Source organism: Scardinius erythrophthalmus, assembly GCF_964197995.2.
Source record: "Scardinius erythrophthalmus genome assembly, chromosome: 7".
Classification (NCBI taxonomy): Eukaryota; Metazoa; Chordata; class Actinopteri; order Cypriniformes; family Leuciscidae; genus Scardinius; species Scardinius erythrophthalmus.
Genome location: NC_138227.1, coordinates 42759076 through 42782128, shown reverse-complemented (window position 1 = coordinate 42782128; position 23053 = coordinate 42759076). Strand labels below are relative to the sequence as shown.

At 39.8% G+C, this 23053-nt stretch overlaps 1 protein-coding gene across 7 annotated transcripts in view; it reads right to left on the bottom strand.

The window, feature by feature from the left end:
- The window catches only part of elna (elastin a), an 87043-nt gene that overhangs the window by 17539 nt on the left and 46451 nt on the right, over positions 1–23053 (bottom strand). For 4 of the 7 annotated variants that reach the window (XM_081370683.1, XM_081370687.1, XM_081370689.1 and 1 more), the window contains 31 exons: positions 22898–22969; positions 22705–22755; positions 22517–22588; positions 22182–22253; positions 21000–21044; positions 20789–20857; positions 20646–20690; positions 18817–18885; positions 18245–18280; positions 18101–18166; positions 17836–17892; positions 16457–16492; positions 16313–16378; positions 16048–16104; positions 14671–14706; positions 14527–14592; positions 14031–14105; positions 13015–13047; positions 12442–12522; positions 12288–12320; positions 11956–12063; positions 11760–11792; positions 11618–11674; positions 9635–9697; positions 8371–8403; positions 5231–5314; positions 4982–5014; positions 4591–4662; positions 4464–4496; positions 4215–4325; positions 4085–4126 (listed from right to left, as the gene is read on the bottom strand). In XM_081370683.1, coding sequence (XP_081226809.1) covers positions 4085–4126; positions 4215–4325; positions 4464–4496; positions 4591–4662; positions 4982–5014; positions 5231–5314; positions 8371–8403; positions 9635–9697; positions 11618–11674; positions 11760–11792; positions 11956–12063; positions 12288–12320; positions 12442–12522; positions 13015–13047; positions 14031–14105; positions 14527–14592; positions 14671–14706; positions 16048–16104; positions 16313–16378; positions 16457–16492; positions 17836–17892; positions 18101–18166; positions 18245–18280; positions 18817–18885; positions 20646–20690; positions 20789–20857; positions 21000–21044; positions 22182–22253; positions 22517–22588; positions 22705–22755; positions 22898–22969 — 1806 coding nt within the window. The remainder of the gene's footprint in view (positions 1–4084; positions 4127–4214; positions 4326–4463; positions 4497–4590; positions 4663–4981; positions 5015–5230; positions 5315–8370; positions 8404–9634; positions 9698–11617; positions 11675–11759; positions 11793–11955; positions 12064–12287; positions 12321–12441; positions 12523–13014; positions 13048–14030; positions 14106–14526; positions 14593–14670; positions 14707–16047; positions 16105–16312; positions 16379–16456; positions 16493–17835; positions 17893–18100; positions 18167–18244; positions 18281–18816; positions 18886–20645; positions 20691–20788; positions 20858–20999; positions 21045–22181; positions 22254–22516; positions 22589–22704; positions 22756–22897; positions 22970–23053) is intronic. The other 3 variants (XM_081370685.1, XM_081370688.1, XM_081370686.1) reach the window with 3 other exon arrangements.

Below are 23053 nucleotides of genomic sequence, written 5' to 3'. Positions count from 1 at the left end.
CATGGCATGAGAGTTAAGCATATTTTAGTGCAAAAAACTGTTTTTTTCCCTTTCAAAGTAAAATTTCTATGATTAAGGTTTTTTGATTGTAGTGTCTGAACAATTATAGACAAGTTTGAAAACATTTCACACATGTTTTAGTGCTTTAGTAGTCTACACAATGAGTCTATACAGTTAGCATGATGTTAGCTCTTAACTGCTGGATCATGCTAGTTTTTCAAACTTGTGGGTCTGGGGTGATTTGTGCCAAAGGGCCTGGGTTAAGTTGTGCCAGATCCAGACCACCTAGACCTACATACTCACAGGGGATAATCTTGAGAAGTGAGGAGATGGGCATGCCTCATCAGTGTTTGACTTAGGCCTGCCTGCTATTTGTTTAATTTAGCTAACACTGATTTCAGTTTTGAGTTTGCACTATGTTAATAAAGAGAAGTTTTATTCAGTTTTTAAGTGGCCTAGGTCACAATAGGATGTTTAGAAATTAGCCTAGTCACTTTATTCTTATATGTTACATAATTGACAGACAGCGTTCTGTCAACAGGCATCTATTGCCAAAGCCTTTTTGCCTGAAATGATTCACAAATATCATATATTGTGTTGCTATGGTGCTCTAAATGGTTGCTAGGGCGTAGCTTGATAGCTTCACAATGATCCTGAGAGACTGATTGGTCGTCTGAGTAAAATGAGCCCGCCCCCTTGTCTCTATGACACTGTGATCCAGAGTTATGTTCAATACAAAATCCCTATGCAATTGACCATAGTAGGAAAAACACATGCTATGGTATTCCAGGGTGACAATATCTAAATAAACATTAAATGAGTAATTTTGTATTAAATTTGTCTTGCTTTCATATAGCATTATGGTTCATAACATTAAAATGTTCTGTTTTACTTCAGAAATCACTGGCACAATTTACCCCCAATGTATTCCCCCAAAGGCACAACTTCCCCCGCACCAGGGGCAAGTTGTGCCATGAGACCACTTTTTTCCCAAGAGCTATATTTCTGAAACAATTTATTTCAGATCCAAAGTTATTGTTCTCAGGGATGCACCACATCCTGAAATATATGTACATCCTTAAGTTGAAGGCATTACTGCCATGGCCTCACTTTAAAGTCACTTTGAGTAAAAACTGGCACAACTCACCCCACTCTCCCCTAATCTTGTAATTAAGGAGAAAAATAATAATAAATGTTCATTGTTGATATTCGATTTTAACACTAAACTCAAAATACCTACAACATTTTGCCTTATTCTGATGACTTGCACTGACTGGAATCAGACAGTTTTAACTGTTATATAATCTGGGCAGAAGCTGCTGATAGCTAGTCTCAAACAGGCCTCCACATTGTCATCAGTCATGGTGGACCGGTGTTTTGATCATTTTCAAACAGTTTATTTTCAAATGGTTGGAATTTATGAATGAATGAATGGCATTTGTGTACGCTACCGATTCCGAATACTGTTTTAGCTTCACAATTTCGCGCTCTGTTCTCCGAAGCTCTTGAGCTGGAAAGCAGAAGCAGGCTAGTTGTCATGATAACCGAATAAACAAAAATCGCGCCTGGTAAAAATTTATTCGTCAAGTGCAAGTTATACAGAAACTAAAAGAAGGAAGGACAATGCTATATTTATTTTTATTCAAATTTAACAAAAGCATATTTTAAAATTATGTGCGATCTACCAGCATTGTCTTTGCGATCGACTGGTAGATCGCAATCGACCTATTGAGAATGAGGAGATGTCGTCAAGACACAGCGCCCCGCCCCCAGAGACCGCGTCTCCTCCCCTTTCCGCCATTTTGGGAGGATACCCGTGGCAGCACCGTTCATTGTTTGTATTGGTATTAGAGTTGTCGCACTATTTTAGAATGCCTGGAAAACACTGCTGTGTAAAAAAACTGCTCCAGTGTCTCACACGATTGTCGTGGAAACCGTAGGAACCATTTGTTACAGTTTTTTCGTTATAGCTGATCCCAAAAACCTATTTAATTAGCTATTTCCATATAAGTGCAAGGTGGTAAAGAGTCTAGGTCTCTGTTCCATTCAGCTGCAGGCAGCTCGTATGAGTCGACGTTTTTAATATCAGCCAGCTTCTCTAAATACTTCTGTTTGTCATTGGTAGTAAGTTTCTCCCTGTAAGGACCCTTTTCTTTTGCCACATTCTTGTCCATTTCTTCTTAATTTTCTCGTAATTTCTATCCGTATATCCGTTACAATTTGTATCCGTCTCTGTCATAGGCGGAGTTTGACATTCGAGCCAGGGGGGGCAAAAAAAAAAAAAAAAAAAAATCATTGTAGCAGCTGGGACCTGCATGGCCTATCAATTGGGGAACTCAGCACTAGCACATATGGACAAAACAAACATGCTAAATAAACACATAAATTGTTAACCCGATAAAAAAAACAGTAGGCTACAACAATACAATCATATTTGTAAACAGGCCGTAGAACTTTGCATAAACAGCCACTTGACTTCGCATCGCATCTTCGTTCGGACACAGTTAGGATCAATAAAATGTGGACCACTTTTGCACTGTTAAAATATTGTCTTTAACCAAAACGAAAAGATTTTTAAAGTGTTTCTTTCCTTTTTTCAAAACACATTGTTGGAAGCTTGTTTCTGCCACTGAATAATAAATAAATAATAGCGACTTTTTATCTCGAAATTCTGACTATTTTTCTCACAATTGCAGTCAGAATTGTGAGAAATAAAGTGGCAATTCAGAGAAATAAAGTAGCAATTGTGAGATATAAAGTCGCAATTGCGGGATATAAAGCAGCAATTCTGAGAAATTAAGTCTTAATTGCGTGTTATAAAGTCAGAATTGTGAGATATAAACTATTCTGAGGTAAAAAAAAAAAAAAAAAAAAAAAGTCTGTCTTTTTTCCCCTTAGAATTGGACTTTATATCTCACAATTGTGAGAAACGATGTCAGAATTGCGAGATATAAACTCGCAATTGCGTGTTATAAAGTCAGAATTGCATGATATAAAGTTGCAATTGCGAGAAAAAAAGTCCGAATTCTGACTTTATATCACGCAATTCTGACGGAATTGTGGCGGAAATACATTGTGGCAATGAGAGTGATTAAAAAACAAGATATATTTCGCATTTTGTTGTACTTCATAAAACATTTAAAACATTTTGAGACACGGGAAAAATCAACAGTCACTCAACACTCAATACTCTCCACTTTTGAAACATATTGAACAGCATATTGAAAGCAGTGTGTTGAGTTTCTCCAGCTTAAGCAGTTATTTGGAAGAGAAATAAAACTTACAGTTTTGGTGTAACGAGTCCGAGATAACTACAACGCTATTACATGCTATCTTTTTTTACTAAAGCAGTAGGCTATATGAAATCAGATGTATTACCTACCACCATTTAGTTGTTTTGTGTTATTTAAAATATGTATAATATATCTTTTTTTTTTAAACAATGCAATTATATTTTTTTTTTGTTGAGAAAATGCAATTACATTTCAGCCAACGGGGGGGCAATGCTCCCCCTGCCCCCCGCAAACTCCGCGCATGGTCTCTGTATCGCTCTTACACTGTTGCCCCTAGCAACCGATAGCGTATCCTCCCAAAATGGTGGGTGGGCTCAATTCGTCACGTGACAGCAAGCTACCGTGACGCATGTCCTCATTCTCAATTGGGCACCACTGTTCTAGACAGTATGCGATTTCGGTCGCAGCTCTAGTTTCTTTGTTTGGTGTTTAGTTGTCCTGAAGCCATCTGCCTGTGTAAGTCTTCTCTAGTGCTTCACAATCTCCCCAGTAACTCACATTTTCAGACTCTCATGCTGAGTCTCAGCTCTGACAAGCTGCCTCTCAAATGTCGCTCTCCTCTATCTCTCTCTCACACACACAAACACAAAACTGACTGGTCAAATGCCAAACTGTCTCTTCCTGTCCTAGTCGGCAGTTCTTGGCCACAATAAAATACTTTATGCTATTATCTTTGACATCAGTGTACTATAATTTACACTGGCTGATTGACAACAGACAACAGTTTAATGACAACAGATGAAAAAATGTAACTGAGTGAGAGTACATAGAGGTCGCCATTTTGTACTTACCTGGTACATCAGTCCCTGAGGGGGTCTGGATCGGAAGCTTTGCTGTGGAATGAACTCATTTTTACTGCAACTCAAGCATGATATACTTTGTGCTTCATGGCATTTGTCTGAGTAAGGCTGTTTTTCGTACCTGGTTTTCCACTTGGTGCAATGGGCACCCCAGTGCCACCCGGTACGACCACCACGTCACCACCAGGTGTTGCACCAGGAGCTGCTATATCAGTTCCAGTGATCCCAGCACCTAGCACACATTGGGAAGAAACCAACAGGTGCTATATGTTATGTTCCATTTCCTTATTAAAGGGCATGACAAAAGACAGGTGAACACAGGTTTAGATGGAGCAGTATGTGAAGCTATAATGTATATGAACTACCGTACCAGTTTTAGGAGGTTTGACTCCACTAGGATATCCTGCAAAAAATTAAATAAGTCTCAATGATTGATAACCTGCTGATTATTATCTCACATTGACAGTGACCTGTTCATGGGTCAATTGAATCTTTACCTCCTGGTGTCAATCCTGTCCCAGGCAGTGGTGCTCCTGCACCAGGTACCGTTCCTGCACCCCCCACAACTCCTGCAGGCAAACCATGTCACCATTCTAATCAGTGCCAACTAGTTTGTACTAACATCTCTTTTTCTCTGTAGCCAACTTTTACTTTAGTTAAATATCACTGTGGTTCTGGAGTTTGCCTATATAATCTTTACGCTATTAACTTTTTTGACTTGATGTCCGTAGGGAAGGGCTAGAGGAAAGACTCGAGCTTAGAAATGATTTTAAACAAATTTCAAATTTTGTGTATACATTTATTAAGCAAAAAGAAAAAAGAAAAAAATCACTAAGGATACATTTAAAATGTATTAAGATAAAGGTACACAATATTAATGTCTCTCACCGTATTTTGGAGGTTTAACTCCTGCTGGGTACCCTGGAATGGCAAAAATTCAATTTATAGAACTTATCTTTTAGATCACGATTTTTGATTATATAATGCTTGCTTAATTATTCTGAGAATTCTGTTTAATTTAAACCTTTAAAGACTTTTTAGAGTTTAAGCAAAAGTGAGCAGTAATCTTTAAGCAATAAATGTCTTGATTAAATGGTGCAGCTGTCAGAAAAAAAAAAAAAAAAAATGAATGGAGACCTCCAGGTACACCGCCAGGTACTCCACCAGGTACACCACCAGGTACACCGCCAGGTACTCCACCAGGTACACCACCCGGAACACCTACACATTAAATTTGTCATTAAAATCGTGATGAAACTGAAGTAGCTACAGATCTTTTCCTCCAAATTGTGATGTATATCTGAGTGTAACATATTATCAAAAGAGAAAAAAAACTGTAGGATGGGATGGGAACTTGCTTTTTATACATCATTGTTGATTGGATGTTGGCATGGCACATAAAACTGAAGGAAGATTAGCGTGAGCGAGTTTTAAGAGAACCAAAAGTCCTGCATACGTCACCAGAGAAACGTTTTCACTGGAAGATCCAGTTATGACAGTGGTTTTCAATCCTGGTCCTGGGGACCCACAGCTCTGCACATTTTGTCACATCTTTTATCTGACACACACAGTTCACCTAATGAGCTGATGATCTGAACCAAGTGTGTTAAATCAGGAAGACATACAAAATATGCAGAGCAGTGGGTCCTCGGGACCGGTTTTGAGTTATTACATTTTGATTAAAAAGGTATTTTCAAAAAATAAAACATATAAGCCAACAAACCATTCACAATAATATCTATAGCATGCATTTAACAAACAGAGAATTTTCTTTTCATGCTGACTTTATTAAACATTGATTTCAGTATCAAACACCTGAACTAGCTAATTAAGGTGGATTACTAGAAACAACCAGCAGGTGAGTTGGAGCAGGGTTGGGACCACATTCTGCGGGAAGCTAACCCTCCAGGAACAGGATTGGGTACCCCTGGTCTAGAGATTATCTAAAGCAGGGGTCTCCAAACTCGGTCCTGGAGGGCCACTGTCATGCAGAGTTTAGCTCCAACCCCAATTAAACACACCTGAACCAGCAAATCAGTGTCTTACTAGCAGTGGCGGAGCCAGAGGGGGGTCCGGGGTGGCACTGGACACCCCTGACATGCGATTGGCCACCCCGGGTGCCACCCCAAAATTTTATTTGCTACTGGCAGTTGCTGATGCTGATTTAAAAAAATAAATAAATTACGTTCGCCGGCAGCGCGGTGCGCGCGCAGTTTTCAAATGGACGAGCAGAGGACGAGAGATGGTTGCAAGATACCGAACTTCACCGAATAAGAAAACATCATATTTGAAGTAAGTTTTTAAGGTTTAGCATCAGGGTGGTTTGCTCCGAATAGCCTACATTAGGCCTTATACACGCATATGCAGTACCTTGCCGTTACAGTATACAAATGTTCTAGCTAATGTGAGGATAGGAGATCAAAGAAGGCAAAGAAGAGCAGAAACAAGTGATATCATAATGCGATCACTATAGGACTATGAAGCTTTATGGGTGTAGGGTGTTGATGGACTCGATCTACTGTGTTTTGATCATCATTATGAATCTGATCTAGATGTAGTCTTTGAAAAAATATGCGATTTTCTCAGCTTTTTGCTCATGTTGCTTTTTATGCTCAAAGTTATCACAAAGCTAGAATAAAAAAAAAATTGTTCATTCTTTTGGTATGTTCAGATATTCATACAACAAAATATTCTGGGGTGCCATGAAATTGTGAAAATGACCAAAAACACCATATTTTTTTTATAGGCTACTGCGAGAAAGAGTTAAGATAAAAATGTTGGTAATTGGATGATGATTAGAATATAAATATGATTGGAATCATATTTTAAGTTTGTCATATTTTTGAACAGGGTCAATTAAACATGAAAAGAAAGGGAGAGATATCAGAGTACTTTTTAAATGAGCACAAACATAGTCCAGTCATTTTATGAAAAAAGGTTGAACAAATTGCAACAGAAGCAAACTCAAATAATTTTGTATCCTCAATATGTCCTGAGTAAGGAAAAAAAGTCTAGAAGAATCCCATTAGGGGAAAGTTTCGAAAACTGTTTCTGGGCATTCACTTTTTATTTTACCTTTTGTCCTTTGCATTCTCCTTACCATTGTCTCCTGTTCTTCCCTCAGACTCGTCCCCCAGAAACAGTCCCACAGACCCAGTCCCAAACCCAATCTCTTGCTTCTGTTCAAATTTGTTGAAGGTTGACCCCCATTTTGGCTTAAATGACTAACAGGCAGATAAGGTGCAAACAGACCCCAGCCCTTGCATCACCACTGGCTAGTCAGAGTCAGTGTGGTCAGACTTCAGGACCAGCAACAGCTCAGAGCATCTACCAGACACAGGCAGTCAATCACATACCCAATTCAGGAATTTAAGTTGAGATGATTTTGCCAGATTAAAAGGATAGTTCACCCAAAAATGAACAAAAAAAAATTATATTTAGAAAGAATAATTATAAATTATTATAAAGAAAGAATTATGTTGTATCAAATCTTCCTAGGATAAGATTTTATATTGATGGGCAATACAATTGTTTACATTTTTCAAGTACAATTAAAAAAACAGGGTTTTAAATGTGAGTTTTTTTTATAAATAAACGCAGCAGTACATAACAGACACATGCTACGGTATCTTATCTCCTTGGTGCTTTGTTTTCTGCAAATATTTTGGATGTTCAACACTTATAGACACAAACAGAGTGACCCAATTCCTTCCATAAGCTTTTCCACTGTGTGTGTGTGTGTGCACTGTGTACCCCCGAAAGTAGCAGTTGCCACCCCCTGGCCACCCCATGTATAAAACTCTAGTTCCGCCACTGCTTACTAGGCCCAGACACAGGCTTAATCCAAAATCGCCCCCTAAATCCTCATTCACTATTTCCTATGTTAGTCCCCTAATACCGTTCACTCGAAGGAGTAAATGAAAAGGAGTGAGCGAATTCGGACAGCCGCTGAGCGTACAGTACATCGGTTGTACACTCGTTATTGCAGTGCAATGTGGGATTGAATAAGTGCACTCAATAATGTCCACTGTGGTTTCGGACACCACTACAAATGGCTGTCCCCTCTAATAACGCCCTATTTGAGGATATGGGGGGCAATTTCGGATTCAGCCTGTGTCTTACTGGGCCTAGGTAGACACTGATTTGCTGGTTCAGGTGTGTTCAATTGGGGTTGGAGCTAAACTCTGCACGACAGTGGCCCTACAGGAACGGGTTTGGAGACCCCTGATCTAATGTGTTGAAATTCCTGTTTGTTTTTAAAAATTAAAACCATTTACCGTATTTAGGTGGTTTTACCCCGGTTCCATATCCTGAGAAAATATTAAATCAATGTTTACATTGCTGCACAATTGAGAAAATATTTCATTATTTTGTAGCATAATGGTTGATGACTTTACCTTTGTAGTATTTCTCAGATAAGGTTATAGTCATTAGCAATCAATTCTCAGCATAACAAATTCATAACCACCTAGTATACCACACAAATGCAACTCGCCTAGTATACCACACAAATGCAACTCGCCTAGTATACCACACAAATGCAACTCGCCTAGTATACCACACAAATGCAACTCGCCTAGTATACCACACAAATGCAACTGTGGCTCTTTTCTCTCCTGTCACAGAGGCTTCTAAATATCTCTCCTACCGCCTGCGCCTTGACCTTATTCTCCCCATCTTCAACAATTATTTATCATTTTCCTCTAGTAGAATATCCTGCTAGACAACAATTCTTTAGGCAGACATTCAGGGAAGACTGCATCTTAACTTGCCTAAGCCTGGATGCAACAAAACCACCTCCAACTCAGCCTAGTGAAGACTGAGATCCTTGTCATTCTGGCCTGTCTAATTCAACACAGCATCATCATTGATCTAGGCCAGGGGTGCCCAACCCGGCTCCTGCCGATTGACTGTCCTGCACAGTTCATCTCCAACCCTAATCAAACACACCTGCCTTTAATTTTCAAGTGATCCTGAAGACGTTAATTGGTTGCTTCAGGTGTGTTTGATTAGGGTTGGAGATAAACTGTGCAGGACAGTCGATCGGCAGGAGTAGGGTTGGGCATCCCTGATCTAGGCTCATTAACGATATAATAAGATCAGACCCTTTCTGTCTGAACTCCTTGTCCAAACTCTTGTCATCTCTAGACTGAAGAATGCTCTTTTAAGTGGCCTTACTGCTTGCTCAATAAATCCACTGTAAACAATACAGATTGCAGATTGTCACGTTTGGTTTTCAGTGAACCCAAGAGTCAGACTGCATGTTACACCTCTTTTGTCTCACTCCGAAGGTGTCAGTCTCTGCTTACATCAGGGTTTCTCAAACTCGTTGGAGCTTAGGGTTGGAGCTAAACTGTGCAGGACAGTGGCTCTCCAGGACCGAGTTTGAGAAACCCTGGCTTACATCAAGTTTAAGGCTATGATGCTTAATTACTAGTTTAGAACTCGACATGTATTGCGGCACATCATGTTGTTGTCTCACAGGGATGAAAGTTGTAGTGTACTTTATTGGTTGAATATTTGAAAATGTAATAATTTCACCTCCTATGGGATATCCAGTTCCTGTTCCAACTCCACCTAGGACTCCTCCAGCTCCGCCCAAACCTAATGACAGCACAAATGCCATTAGACTGAAGGAAGGTCATGCTGTCGTGGTTGTAACAGTCTGTAACTGGCAAACTAAAAATTGAGGTTACACCTGGCCACTTAATGCGTTTTCTCAGATCGGATAGCAATCTGATTTATCAAAACGATTCCATTTACACCTGGTCACATTAATGTGTTTTTGCGAAACGGATTTAAATCCGATCTTCAATTCCCGCGCTATATGCAGATTAAATGGAGTGCCCGTCACGAAAGCAACAGATATGAGCTGCATTTTATTGATCATCAGCTAAAAATTTCTAAATCAAAGACCGCAATAAGAGAGAGCGTCAACAGCCCTGGTAAGATCATTTCATTTCTCTACTTTTAATGATGATGATTGTGTGTTAAGCGTCTGCGACTTAGTTTCACTTTGATTTGCGATAGTTTGCACGTTGGCTTAATGAATAGATGCTCAGCTTCTCATCTGCGGTGACGCGCGTGTTCCAGTAGCGTCGTCATATCTGGCTATAACATTACATATAGCCTATAACACGCTCTCACACGTTTATATTTTAGCATTTTTGGGAGGAGTACAATTTACATATGTGGTTTCAACAACCAGATGCATTTACACTTGTCCAGTTTCGTCTGGAATGCGGCCCAGACCACCTCCTGAAGTGGTTTGAGCGATCGGATTCAAATCCGTCTCGAATGCGTTTCGGAGGGCATTTACACCTGGTCTTTTCACGATCGGATAGCTATCCGATCTGAGAGAAAACGCATGAAGTGGCCAGGTGTAAACAGCCCCTCAGTCGTCTACAGCGGAACCGGAATTTGCCAACACCGCTTTAGTTTACTTCATTTTCACTTAATGTAATTCATATTCTATTTGCTCATTACAAGTCACAAACGTGCCACAGAACTAAACAAATAGTCCTGCTTTGTGCACCTGTATTGTTTGGAAGTATGAGCTTTTAACAGTGTGACAAGCAGGGTGGGGCCGAGAGCCGTGGAAGCGGAGTGATGCCAGTGGTGGTGACCGGTCTCGAGTCACACGAATGAGCTCCGGAAGGATAAAAGGAGGAGGGACGACATTGGAAGGTGAGAGAGGACCCAGCCTGGACTTTATGTGTTGTTTTGTTTTAGTTTATGTGGCAGCCATCTGTGAGGGACTGCCACTTCCCTTTCGTTTTGTTTATATTTATTTGTGATTAAAGTTATGTTGAACATTCACGGGTTCCATCCGAGTCTGCCTCCATGGACACTCGATGAGATGGAGTGACTTGCCAGGTGGACGGCAGCGACTTCATCCCTCCCCCCCAGCAAGTCACTCCAGCCTATCACCTCAAGCGTCCTTGGCAGGAGACACTGCCACAAAAAGGATCACAATTTGCTAAACCTGAGTATAATATCCAGGGGCTGTTCTTACCTTACTTAAGGGTCTGGCCCCAGCTCCAGTCCCATAACCCACACAACATCCAAATACTTTCACAGCAGCGAGCTTAATTTGAGGGAAGCCATGTAGTATTAATGAGACAAACATGCTCAGTCATGTTTCCAATTAATGGAACATGAGCTAAATCTTCAAACATCCTAATCCAATCTGTTTCAAGGAACATGGTTACAGTACAAAAAAAAATGGATTTATGCTTTCAAAGCCTAAAGATCCGAATTTAACAAGTTATTTATTTGATGTTGCAACAGACTCTTTAGATATTAAAGAAGAAAAAAAAATGTATATGGCTAGAACAAATTTCAAGCTTGAATACAATGTAAACCAGAACAAGTAAAATTACTGAAGAAATCATATAATCTCTCTAAATTAAAACTTCGTTGTTCACCTCAATTCAAACTCAGTAATGTCATTTGTCATTTATTTTAATATCCTTGTTTACTTACAATGTAAACAACTGTTATATTAATATGGCCTACAATTACCTGGTCTCTGGAGCCCAGGCACAAATCCAGTCCCTCCTGGTAAACCACCACCCAAACCTAGATGAAGAATTCTGATTTAGAGCAGACAATTCAATGTTCCTAATCTCTGGTTTATATATAAATACTCAGCTAATATAAGTACCATATTTAAGAGCTTTGGCACCAGCAGGGTATCCTTAAACACACAAATATAAACAGATGAGCATTACAATTCAATTTAATACAGATTCAATACTGAAGCCCATGCACTTTCATCCAAAATCTCAAAAAATGATTATGTCTAACATGTCAGCTAATTCAGTTTTTCCATCATGCTTTCCAGAATAAAGCAGTGATACCTCCAGCTCCAGTTATTGGTACTCCTCCTGGTACTCCTCCTGGTACTCCTCCAGGGACTCCTCCTGGTACTCCTCCGGGGACTCCGAAACCTGTTCCTCCAGGTACTCCTAAGGCCACAACAGCATAATTTTTGACCAAGCAATACTCTACTGACAGTACTGTATGTATGTACAGGGTAGTAATTTAAATATAATTCATATTATAATAATTGTCTATTACAAACAACATTCCAGCAAAAATATATGGCACAATAAAAAGTGCAAACTATTTATCTTACAGAGCATTGCCAATGCACTCTAGACAGTGTCTAAGAAAAGAGTCAAACCCATACCATATTTAGGAGGTTTGACGCCAGCTCCTAGCCCTGAAAATATTGATCACAGTTACAAAATATTAACCAAAAATAAGCTACATCGAGAAACAAAATGAGCTTAAATAACAAACAACAGTTGTGAGAAATTGAGACAAATCAACATATACTGCACCTCCAACCCCAGCTCCAGGAAGTCCTCCGATCCCAGCAACAGAACCATAGCCTGGGAAAACACCAGCCCCTCCTGCTCCTCCTACAGAGAAGTCATGGGCCAATCAGTGTAATTTTATTTCTGAAGTTTTTATTATAGCACACATAATGTCTGGTAAAAAGGCTGTGAAAGTGCTAATTCAGCATAGCACTTTTTACTGTTTAGCACCAATTATCCCAAGTGTTGTGATGTGAACAGATTAATTTTTGGACTTTATTTTTTGAAAATTATACTCTGTTTATCATACTCTCTGAAATATATCATGGCAAACCATGATACTCTGATGTACAGTAAAACATACCATGGGACTTAATGATTACTATCTTGGTGTACCAGGGTATTTACATGACACTTCAAGGTTCTTCATAGAACACTGGCAAGATCTAGGTACTAGCAAGATGGAAGATCACTAGCAGCCCATTGCGCCAAGTTCTTGCTGTTATCCTTGCTCCCCAGTCAACTAAAGCCTGTACTGTACATACAATCTCTGAATTAAGTCATGCACCTATAAATTGTAATTCATACTTTTCTTACCATATTTAGGAGGCTTCACTCCACCTGGATACACTAAAATAAAAGGAATTGGTAAAGTAATTTCTACAATTATTAACATAGTTTACCTTCATACTGTATATACAGTGCTATGCATAAGTGAATACACCCATGCTAAAGTTGACTAAAAAGAGGAATAAAAAATCATATTTTGGAAATTGAACTTAATGCCTTAATTTAAAAAATTAGGAAAAATCCAACCTTTAAGGACACCAATTTTCTTTGTGAATGAATAATGTATCGTAAATAAATAAATGTTCTTCCTTAAAATACATGGTGCATAAGTGAGTACACCCCTATGTTAAATTCCCATAGAGGCAGGCAGATTTTTATTTTTAAGTATTTATTTTTTTTTTTTTTTAGGATACTATGCATCCTGATAAAGTTCCCTTGGCCTTTGGAATTAAAATAGCCCCACATCATCACATAGCCTTCACCATACCTAGAGATTGGCATGGTTTTATTTCAGTTAGCCTAAAAGCTAGTTTGATTTGCATTGAGAGATGATCTTATGGAAAGTACCCCATGCCAATCTCTAGGTATGGTGAAGGCTATGTGATGATGTGGGGCTATTTTAATTCCAAAGGCCAAGGGAACTTTATCAGGATGCATAGTATCCTAATTTTTTTTTTTTTTTTGAAATACTTAAAAATCTGCCTGCCTCTATGGGAATTTAACATAGGGGTGTACTTACTTATGCACCATGTATTTTAGGGAAGAACATTTATTTATTTACGATACATTATTCATTCACAAAGAAAATTGGTGTCCTTAAAGGTTGGATTTTTCCTGTTTTTTTAAATTAAGGCATTAAGTTCAATTTCCAAAATATGATTTTTTATTCCTCTTTTTAGTCAACTTTAGCATGGGTGTATTCACTTATGCATTGCACTGTATATATTTTTTTAGATTAACACTTTATTATTTGCAGCATTTTTACCTCACAACATGAATTTTAGGTTTCATCAGATGCAATATTAGCGTGATGTAAAACTCACCTCCAGCCCCTGGTGCTGTTCCAGGAATTGCTCCAGCTCCCCCCGCTACTCCACCAACTGGTACACCACCTGCACCTACGAAAAAAGACAAGTTGTTTGAGATCATCTCTTTTAAAATGTCTTAATATTTGTAAACTATTTTAACGAAATAAGCAGTGAACCACTTTAAAAAAAATGCCCCTGAGACTCTAAAATCCATCCAGTAACTTTTGATCTTGGGCAGCTAGTCTGTCCTTGTTATTTGCAGGAGCAGTTTTTATTTTATTTTATTTTTTTAATCAAAATCCAAGGTAGTGGCCAAACTAACTGTGGCATACATTTTAATTGAACTGATAAAAGGAGAAAAACTAATGCAGCTAAAAGCAGCTAATATTGAAGCCAATAACTGACATCTGAGATTTGACGAGAAGGAAGAATATACAGTTGTGCTCATGGATATTTAGTTTACCAAGTGCCTCAAAAAGCTAGTAAGTTTTGATTGTTTGTTCCCACTCACCTCCTGCTCCAGGGTACAGTCCCCCAAAACCAGGCAAAGCACCAGCTCCACCTGCCCCACCCAAACCTAGGAGATCAGAGAAGTATACATTATAAGATGCTGTGGATATCTGGTCTTAGACTGAATCATTCAAATCTATCTTACCGTATTTAGCTGCTTTGGCTTGAGCGGGTGTCAGACCTTGTAAAGAAAGCAGAAATAAATGTATTGAGTTTCTATGATCATTGTAATGGAACATATGTGAAAAATGTTATACATATGAACATTATGGACATAACTGGCCATGTCCCAAATTAAATGGACTAGAGATACCAATCGTCCAACCTCTAAGGTTCGGGACACGGTGGAGAATTCCACTCGAGCCCAACCCTCTTGGTGGCCCAGGCAAGCATAACCATCAACTCTAGATCAGGCTCGGGCAACGCAACTTTCTCAGAAGGAGGCTTGCGGTGTTTGAGAGAATTGAGGGGCCCACAGGGATTGGGTACTGGGCGGGGAAGCCCTCATTGTGATCCTCAAGTCACCCTGGCTATTTGTCGAAGTAGCCCTCTTTTGGGGTTGGCCAAAAGAAGCACTAGCTCGAGGCATAGGTAAGGGGACCCCACCTTGTTTGATGTATAGTAGTCTCGACCGTAACACTGCAATGGTCATATTCCCGTAATGGGAACATGAGTCATCCACAAACGCTGCTTCAGCGTGCTGAATGCCCAGACACGTGATGCAGTTTTCGAGACCGTCAGTCTGCGCCAGGGAACGACCGCACCCAGAAACACACAGGTGATATGACATCTTGGAAAGACGCAGTCACACCCGTGTTACTCTTTCAGGAAATAGCTCTCTAATGTACCGAAGCACACAGGAGAAATGGCTGCGGCAAACACTGGCAGGGGATGGTGTAGCCCACACAGTGAAGCACTGACTATGAATGCCATCTAACCAACCAACAATCATAGAAAAGAAAATGCTGTTAAAACAGCAGTTGAGAGCGCTAGAGGCTTGCGACCACCGCTGTCTCGCACTGTCACACCGACACCAGGTGAGAGGCTTCTTTCAGAAGAGCTCAACATACTCGCTCGTTGCAAACCAACACTCTTCAGAGACATACAGAACTGTTCGGCTCCGAAGCGGAAAGCAAATGGTACGTACATCCTCTTCCTATTTATACACACGCTGTGGGGTGGAGCGCGAGATGCAAATATCGCACGCCAATGTCCATTGGCTCGTTCTGTTAACACTCGCAGATGATAGACTCCCTGGCGGGATCCCAATATGTCGATGACGTCGACGTAACGTCGAATGTGACCGACTGAAAAGGAACTATAGTTGTTTGTTATACTTCTCTTACTATATTTAGGAGGCTTCACTCCACTTGGATACATTAAAAGAAAATGAATTGGTAAAGTAATTTCTACAATTATTAATATAGTTTACCTTAATTTTTTAATTATTAGCAAAAAAATTACCGCACGACATGAATTTTAGGTTTCATCAGATGCAATATTAGCGTGATGTAAAACTCACCTCCAGCCCCTGGTGCTGTTCCGGGAATTGCTCCAGCTCCCCCCGCAACACCTGCACCTACGAAAAAAGACACAAGTTGTTTGAGATTATTTTTTTTTTAAATGTCTTAATGTTTGTAAAATATTTTAATAAAATAAGCAGTGAACCACTTTAAAAAAATGCCCCTGAGACTCTAAAATCCATCCAGTAACTTTTGAGTGGCTTGATTGAACTTTATTGAGTGCCTCAAAAAGCTAATTAGTTTTGATTGTTTGTTCCCACTCACCTCCTGCTCCAGGGTACAGTCCCCCAAAACCAGGCACAGCACCAGCTCCACCTGCCCCACCCAAACCTAGGAGATCAGAGAAGTATACATTATAGGACGCTGTGGATATCTGGTCTAAGACTGAATCATTCAAATCTGTCTTACCGTATTTAGCTGCTTTGGCTTGAGCGGGTGTCAGACCTTGTAAAGAAAGCAGAAATAAATGAGTTGAGACTCTATGATCATTGTAATGGAAGATATGTGAAAAATGTTATAGATATGGACATTATGGACATAACTGGCCATGTCCCAAATTAAATGGACTAGAGATACCAATCATCCAACCTCTAAGGTTCGGGACACGGTGGAGAATTCCACTCGAGCCCAACCCTCTTGGTGGCCCAGGCAAGCATAACCATCAACTCTAGATCAGGCTCGGGCAACGCAACTTTCTCAGAAGGAGGCTTGCGGTGTTTGAGAGAAGTGAGGGGCCCACAGGGATTGGGTACTGGGCGGGGAAGCCCTCATTGTGATCCTCAAGTCACCCTGGCTATTTGTCGAAGTAGCCCTCTTTTGGGGTTGGCCAAAAGAAGCACTAGCTCGAGGCATAGGTAAGGGGACCCCACCTTGTTTGATGTATAGGAGTCTCGACCGTAACACTGCAATGGTCATATTCCCGTAATGGGAACATGAGTCATCCACAAACGCTGCTTCAGCGTGCTGAATGCCCAGACACGTGATGCAGTTTTCGAGACCGTCAGTCTGCGCCAGAGAACGACCGCACCCAGAAACACACAGGTGATATGACATCTTGAAAAAAGACCAAGTCACACCCGTGTTACTCTTTCAGGAAATAGCTCTCTAATGTACTGAAGCACACAGGAGAAATGGCTGCGGCAAACACTGGCAGGGGATGGTGTAGCCCACACAGTGAAGCACTCACTATGAACGCCATCTAACCAACCAACAATCATAGAAAAGAAAATGCTGTTAAAACAGCAGTTGAGAGCGCTAGAGGCTTGCGACCACCGCTGTCTCGCACTGTCACACCGACACCAGGTGAGAGGCTTCTTTCAGAAGAGCTCAACATACTCGCTCGTTGCAAACCAACACTCTTCAGAGACATACAGAACTGTTCGGTTCCGAAGCGGAAAGCAAATGGTACGAACATCCTCTTCCTATTTATACACACGCTGTGGGGTGGAGCGCGAGATGCAAATATCACACGCCAATGTCCATTGGCTCGTTCTGTTAACACTCGCAGATGATAGACTCCCTGGCGGGATCCCAATATGTCGATGACGTCGACGTAACGTCGAATGTGACCGACTGAAAGGGAACTATAGTTGTTTATTATACTTCTCTTACTATATTTAGGAGGCTTCACTCCACTTGGATACATTAAAAGAAAATGAATTGGTAAAGTAATTTCTACAATTATTAATATAGTTTACCTTAATTTTTTAATTATTAGCAAAAAAATTACCGCACGACATGAATTTTAGGTTTCATCAGATGCAATATTAGCGTGATGTAAAACTCACCTCCAGCCCCTGGTGCTGTTCCGGGAATTGCTCCAGCTCCCCCCGCAACACCTGCACCTACGAAAAAAGACACAAGTTGTTTGAGATAATTTTTTTTTTAAATGTCTTAATGTTTGTAAAATATTTAAATAAAATAAGCAGTGAACCACTTTAAAAAAATGCCCGTGAGACTCTAAAATCCATCCAGTAACTTTTGAGTGGCTTGATTGAACTTTATTGAGTGCCTCAAAAAGCTAATTAGTTTTGATTGTTTGTTCCCACTCACCTCCTGCTCCAGGGTACAGTCCCCCAAAACCAGGCACAGCACCAGCTCCACCTGCCCCACCCAAACCTAGGAGATCAGAGAAGTATACATTATAAGACGCTGTGGATATCTGGTCTAAGACTGAATCATTCAAATCTGTCTTACCGTATTTAGCTGCTTTGGCTTGAGCGGGTGTCAGACCTTGTAAAGAAAGCAGAAATTAATGAGTTGAGACTCTATGATCATTGTAATGGAAGATATGTGAAAAATGTTATAGATATGGACATTATGGACAAAATTGGCCATGTCCCAAATTAAATGGACTAGTATATTCCGTAGAGTGTCCCATTTGTCATTCTGTCATTCAAAAGTGTGCTACCTAGATCCCTGCTTTGTGCCGTCAAAGCATCTTTTAGCTGAACCTACACTGGGTTCTGCAGCGCACTACTACAAACAGCAACATTAATGAGGCAGTATGTCACTGAAAGGAGAACATGATTTTGCCATGTAGGACACCTTTTTTCTGGTGAGGTTAGGAATAGGATTAGGATTAGGACAATGTCTATTTGACAGGAAAGTTGTTCTAGGACCGATAAAAATGTGAACTTGGAGGCAGACTGCAAAGATTGAGAATGTCATTTGGGAAAGGGCTGTTACTGACGACAACTACATCCACAAGGCCCTGTACTTCACTTATTTTATGATCCTCTGGATATATTGTACAGACAGACTTTTACCTCCTGTTGCAGGGTAGACCCCTCCGGCTCCTGGCACAATCCCAGCACCACCAGGAACTGCTCCTGCACCTGGAGCAAGGCAGAACCATGATCACTCAGTTTGACATTGCCAATGCTATATTTCAATCCTCCTCCAGGAGGGCCGCTGTCCTGCAGAGTTTAGTTCTAACCCTGAACTTTTGCTTGTACTTTCCTGGTAATCATAAATACATTGAGTGGCTTGTTTGAGTGTGTTTGATTTGGGTAAGAATCAAAGAACCCTGGTATATCAAAAAAAAAAAAAAAACCTGGGGTCGGTGGTCACGTCGGCGCAATCACCTCGCTTTTTTTCTTATCAGTGCGAAAGAGAATCAAATAACTCGGTCGATTTCATACAGATTTTCATACTTGTCATACAGACAAGTGTTATACATCATTCAAAACTGTTAAATGTCTTCTTTTATTTGCGTACACTCATAAAGAAACCTTTGTCTAAGAAAATAAAGAAAATAAACATGATGTGCGTTTTGACACCTCTCTCAGTGTGAAGTTCATTCTGAAACTTGCCACACAGAAAGGCTCTTTAGAAAGCTTGAAGTGTCTATTTTAAAAGATGTGAATCATATCAAAAACAAATATTCTGTCTAAGTAATTAATGTTAGACAGGATGTACATAGATACATAAATAGGATATAAATATACATGTACAACACAAGGATGTTTTTATGCTCAATGATATAGAACACAGCATGATATAAAAGTAGGCTAGTATGAGTGTTTACACTAACATGATGAAAATTATAATGTTTAGACCAGTGTTTACTGTTAAACTGTTTACTGTTCGTGGATATCTGCAAAAACGTAGATGTTTATAACATGGTAACAATAATGTTTCATATGAGGAGCGGCTCGATCACTTCAGTAAATGTTCTCTGTACGGGCTTTGAGTTTGGGCCACTCGCGCTGTACATTTGAAAAGCAAAAAGTGGCAAACATTAGGTTACATGTTTTTACTCCAATCTCATTTCATAACGTCGTAACGAATTAAACATTTGAAGTACCATATGATAATCCATATATGTTTCTCTAGTGTAGTGTACTGAAGTGTTCCTTTTTAATGATTTATCATTATAGGTCGCCTGCATTTCTGTAAAGTAAAATTATTATTATTTTTATTACCCTATGCAGCCCTACAAGTATAATTCCACAAGGAATTTTAAACCAGAACATTTTTTTCCCCCAGGATTTTATTCCCCCAACTCGTGCAGCCCTTCTCCTGATATCTGCATGTTCACAGTTGTTTTGTTGTTGTTTTAACAGGGACCAGATGCCCCACTGATGAGTCATGCTGACTGAAACACTCACACAAGTCTCTGTACATGAACATGGTAAAATGAAAAATCAAACACCCTGTAAATGACAGGTATGTTGAATACGAACTGTTTCAGGAATGGTACAAAGGTGTGTGACTGTTCACTGCTCTCTGTCTTTAGATCAGTGTGTTCAATAATGTGCCTTTTTGTCCATCACTATGTATCTTTGGATTATGTTGAGTTGTAAATAAATCCAAACAATCAAAAAGCCATTCTGTTAAACTGTCTACATTGTTTGTTCAAGTTCCCTCACATTCCCACCTGATAGGGCCATTATGGGAGGGTCTTTGTCCTTCTCAGGTGTGAAACACATCAATATTCATGATCATTTATGCCCTCTTCACATACAGCTTTCTTACACAAAACATGTCTTACAAATTTTACATCAATATATTGTTTCATGTGAATGAGTGGGCAGGATGATTTTCACATCGTTTTGAAGAAAAAATTGGAGCTTAAATATGGATACATGCTTACCATATTTAGCAGCTTTTGCCTGAGCAGGGGAGAGTGCACCAGTGCCTTGACACATGGGAAAACAAACAAGAAAAAGTTTCAATATTGTATTATTCTACTAAACCGTCTGTCATTTAAGGCTAAGGCACACATATGTATCTCACCTCCTACCCCATGAAAGAGTCTGCCTGTGCCTGTTGCACCACCAATACCAGTAACACCAGGACCAGCACCTAATCAAACCACAAAACACATTCTCAAGCCAAAAAACATGTTATCAGTTTATCAGTTGATAATGTGGTAGGGAAGCCTGACTTGCTAAATAACCACTTATGGGCCTCATAATATAGCAGGATAATGAATCAGTGTACTCACCATATTTAGCTGCTTTAGCTTGAGCTGGTGTGAGAACACCTGTGCCTGCTCAGAGGGAACAGTTTATTTGGTAACACTTCATTTTAATGGTCCACTTTAGACATTCTATTAACTATAAGTAACTTTTGTAACTACAGTCATTAGAGTAGACTGTCTGCTTTATATCCGCCAACACTATATTTCGATGCTCCCCCAACAGACTAATCTACTGACTATTAGTAATTTTGCAGCTACATGTCAACTTACTAACCTGAAGCCTAACACCTAACCTAACAGTCTACTACAGTCTACTAATACCCTATTACATGTAGTTGCAAAGTTACTTATAGTTAGTCGTGTCTAAAGTGGACCATCGAAATAAAGCAACTGTTTATTCTGATATAAGTGCCCACTCTGCACAAATAAATACATGTAAACATGTTAAAGTGGGATTTATCATTTGAAACTACACTGTAAAAAATTAACATGTGCAGTTGTTGCTTTAAGTAGGTGTTTCTACCTGATTCTGCCAACAAATTCTAATTTTGTTTTTGTAATCTACTTCAATCAGTTTGATGTAACATAAAACAAGGGAATGCGTGTTTTAGCTTAATTGAATTATATTGACCCAACATCCAATTTCCATTAAAGCTCAGGATGAACACATTCGACACATGCGCACCTGAATTTTGCTTAAATGAGAAATTGTGATTTGGGGTAATTAAACATTATTGCATCAAAGTGAAAATCGCAATTGACAGCACTACTCTTCACCACATTGGTAACCACAGAATTCAATAACAGAAACTCCTCTAAATGTCCAACTGAACATTAAACATTAACATAAACTACCAACCTCTTTCCCTTTACTGAAAAACACATAAAATAACACTTAATCCCTAAATGTACTCATCTAATGCAGTCCCTTTCAAAGCATGCTGGAAACTACTGATCCACTGCCCAGGGCTGCGTTTCTAAAAAGCGTTGTGAGCTAAGTAGATCGTAGAGACCATTAGTGGCAAAGGCTTTACGATCTACTTAGCCCCCGCTGCTTGTACGCTCTATTCTGGGGCTTCTTTTTTCTGTTCCACAACTTTACTCAGGAGTGAGTAAATGATTTCCATTTTGGGGTGTTCTATTTCTTTAAAATGACAATGGCTGATTGCAGCTCTTAAATCATTCTTTAGCCAAATGACTTCTCACCTCCTGCCCCCGGGGAAAGACCACCAGCACCACCTGGCAGACCTCCAACTCCCCCTAAACCAGCTCCAATACCTGAGGAAATATGTAAACACTGAAGTAGCTGCTTGAGTAAATGACCTCCATTTCTGAATGGACTAATTCCTTTAACCTGTTAAGCTGCAACCCCACTTTTGAAAAATCCCAAGAAATGACATACCCAAACTGAAACAGATACAGTTCATGAACCCTTTGTACTAAAAGCACAAGTATGATCTCATTTGAAAGCTGACACCTGGCATGAACATGAAAATGTTGTTTGCTGTTTTGGGGAATTACAAAAGAAAAGGCATCTTCACCTCCTGCCCCTGGGTAAAATCCACCTGCACCACCCGGGAAAGCTCCAGCCCCACCTAAACCAGCTCCAGCACCTTAAGAAATTTGCAGAGTGAACTTTTCATACTACATTCATATTACACAAATTTGCACATAATCTTAATATCTTTAGGCCATGTGGCTATTAAAATAATTTAATAATGATTATTACCATATTTAGCAGCTTTGGCCTGTGCAGCAGAGACCCCTAAAGATCCCACACCTGCATACAGACACTGCAGATCAGCCAATGATCATGCATTTGCCGTGCTTTGACTTCCATTTCTGAACGGACTATTCCTTCATATTAATTTGAAAATGTTGATTGGAGTTTCGTGGGATTACAAAAGAAAATGCATCTTTACCTCCTGCCCCTGGGTAAAGTCCACCAGCACCACCCGGGAAAGCTCCAGCCCCACCTAAACCAGCTCCAGCACCTTCAGAAATTTGCAAAGGGTGAACGTTTCATATTACATTCATATTACACAAATATGCACAAAAATCTGAAGCAAATCTTAATA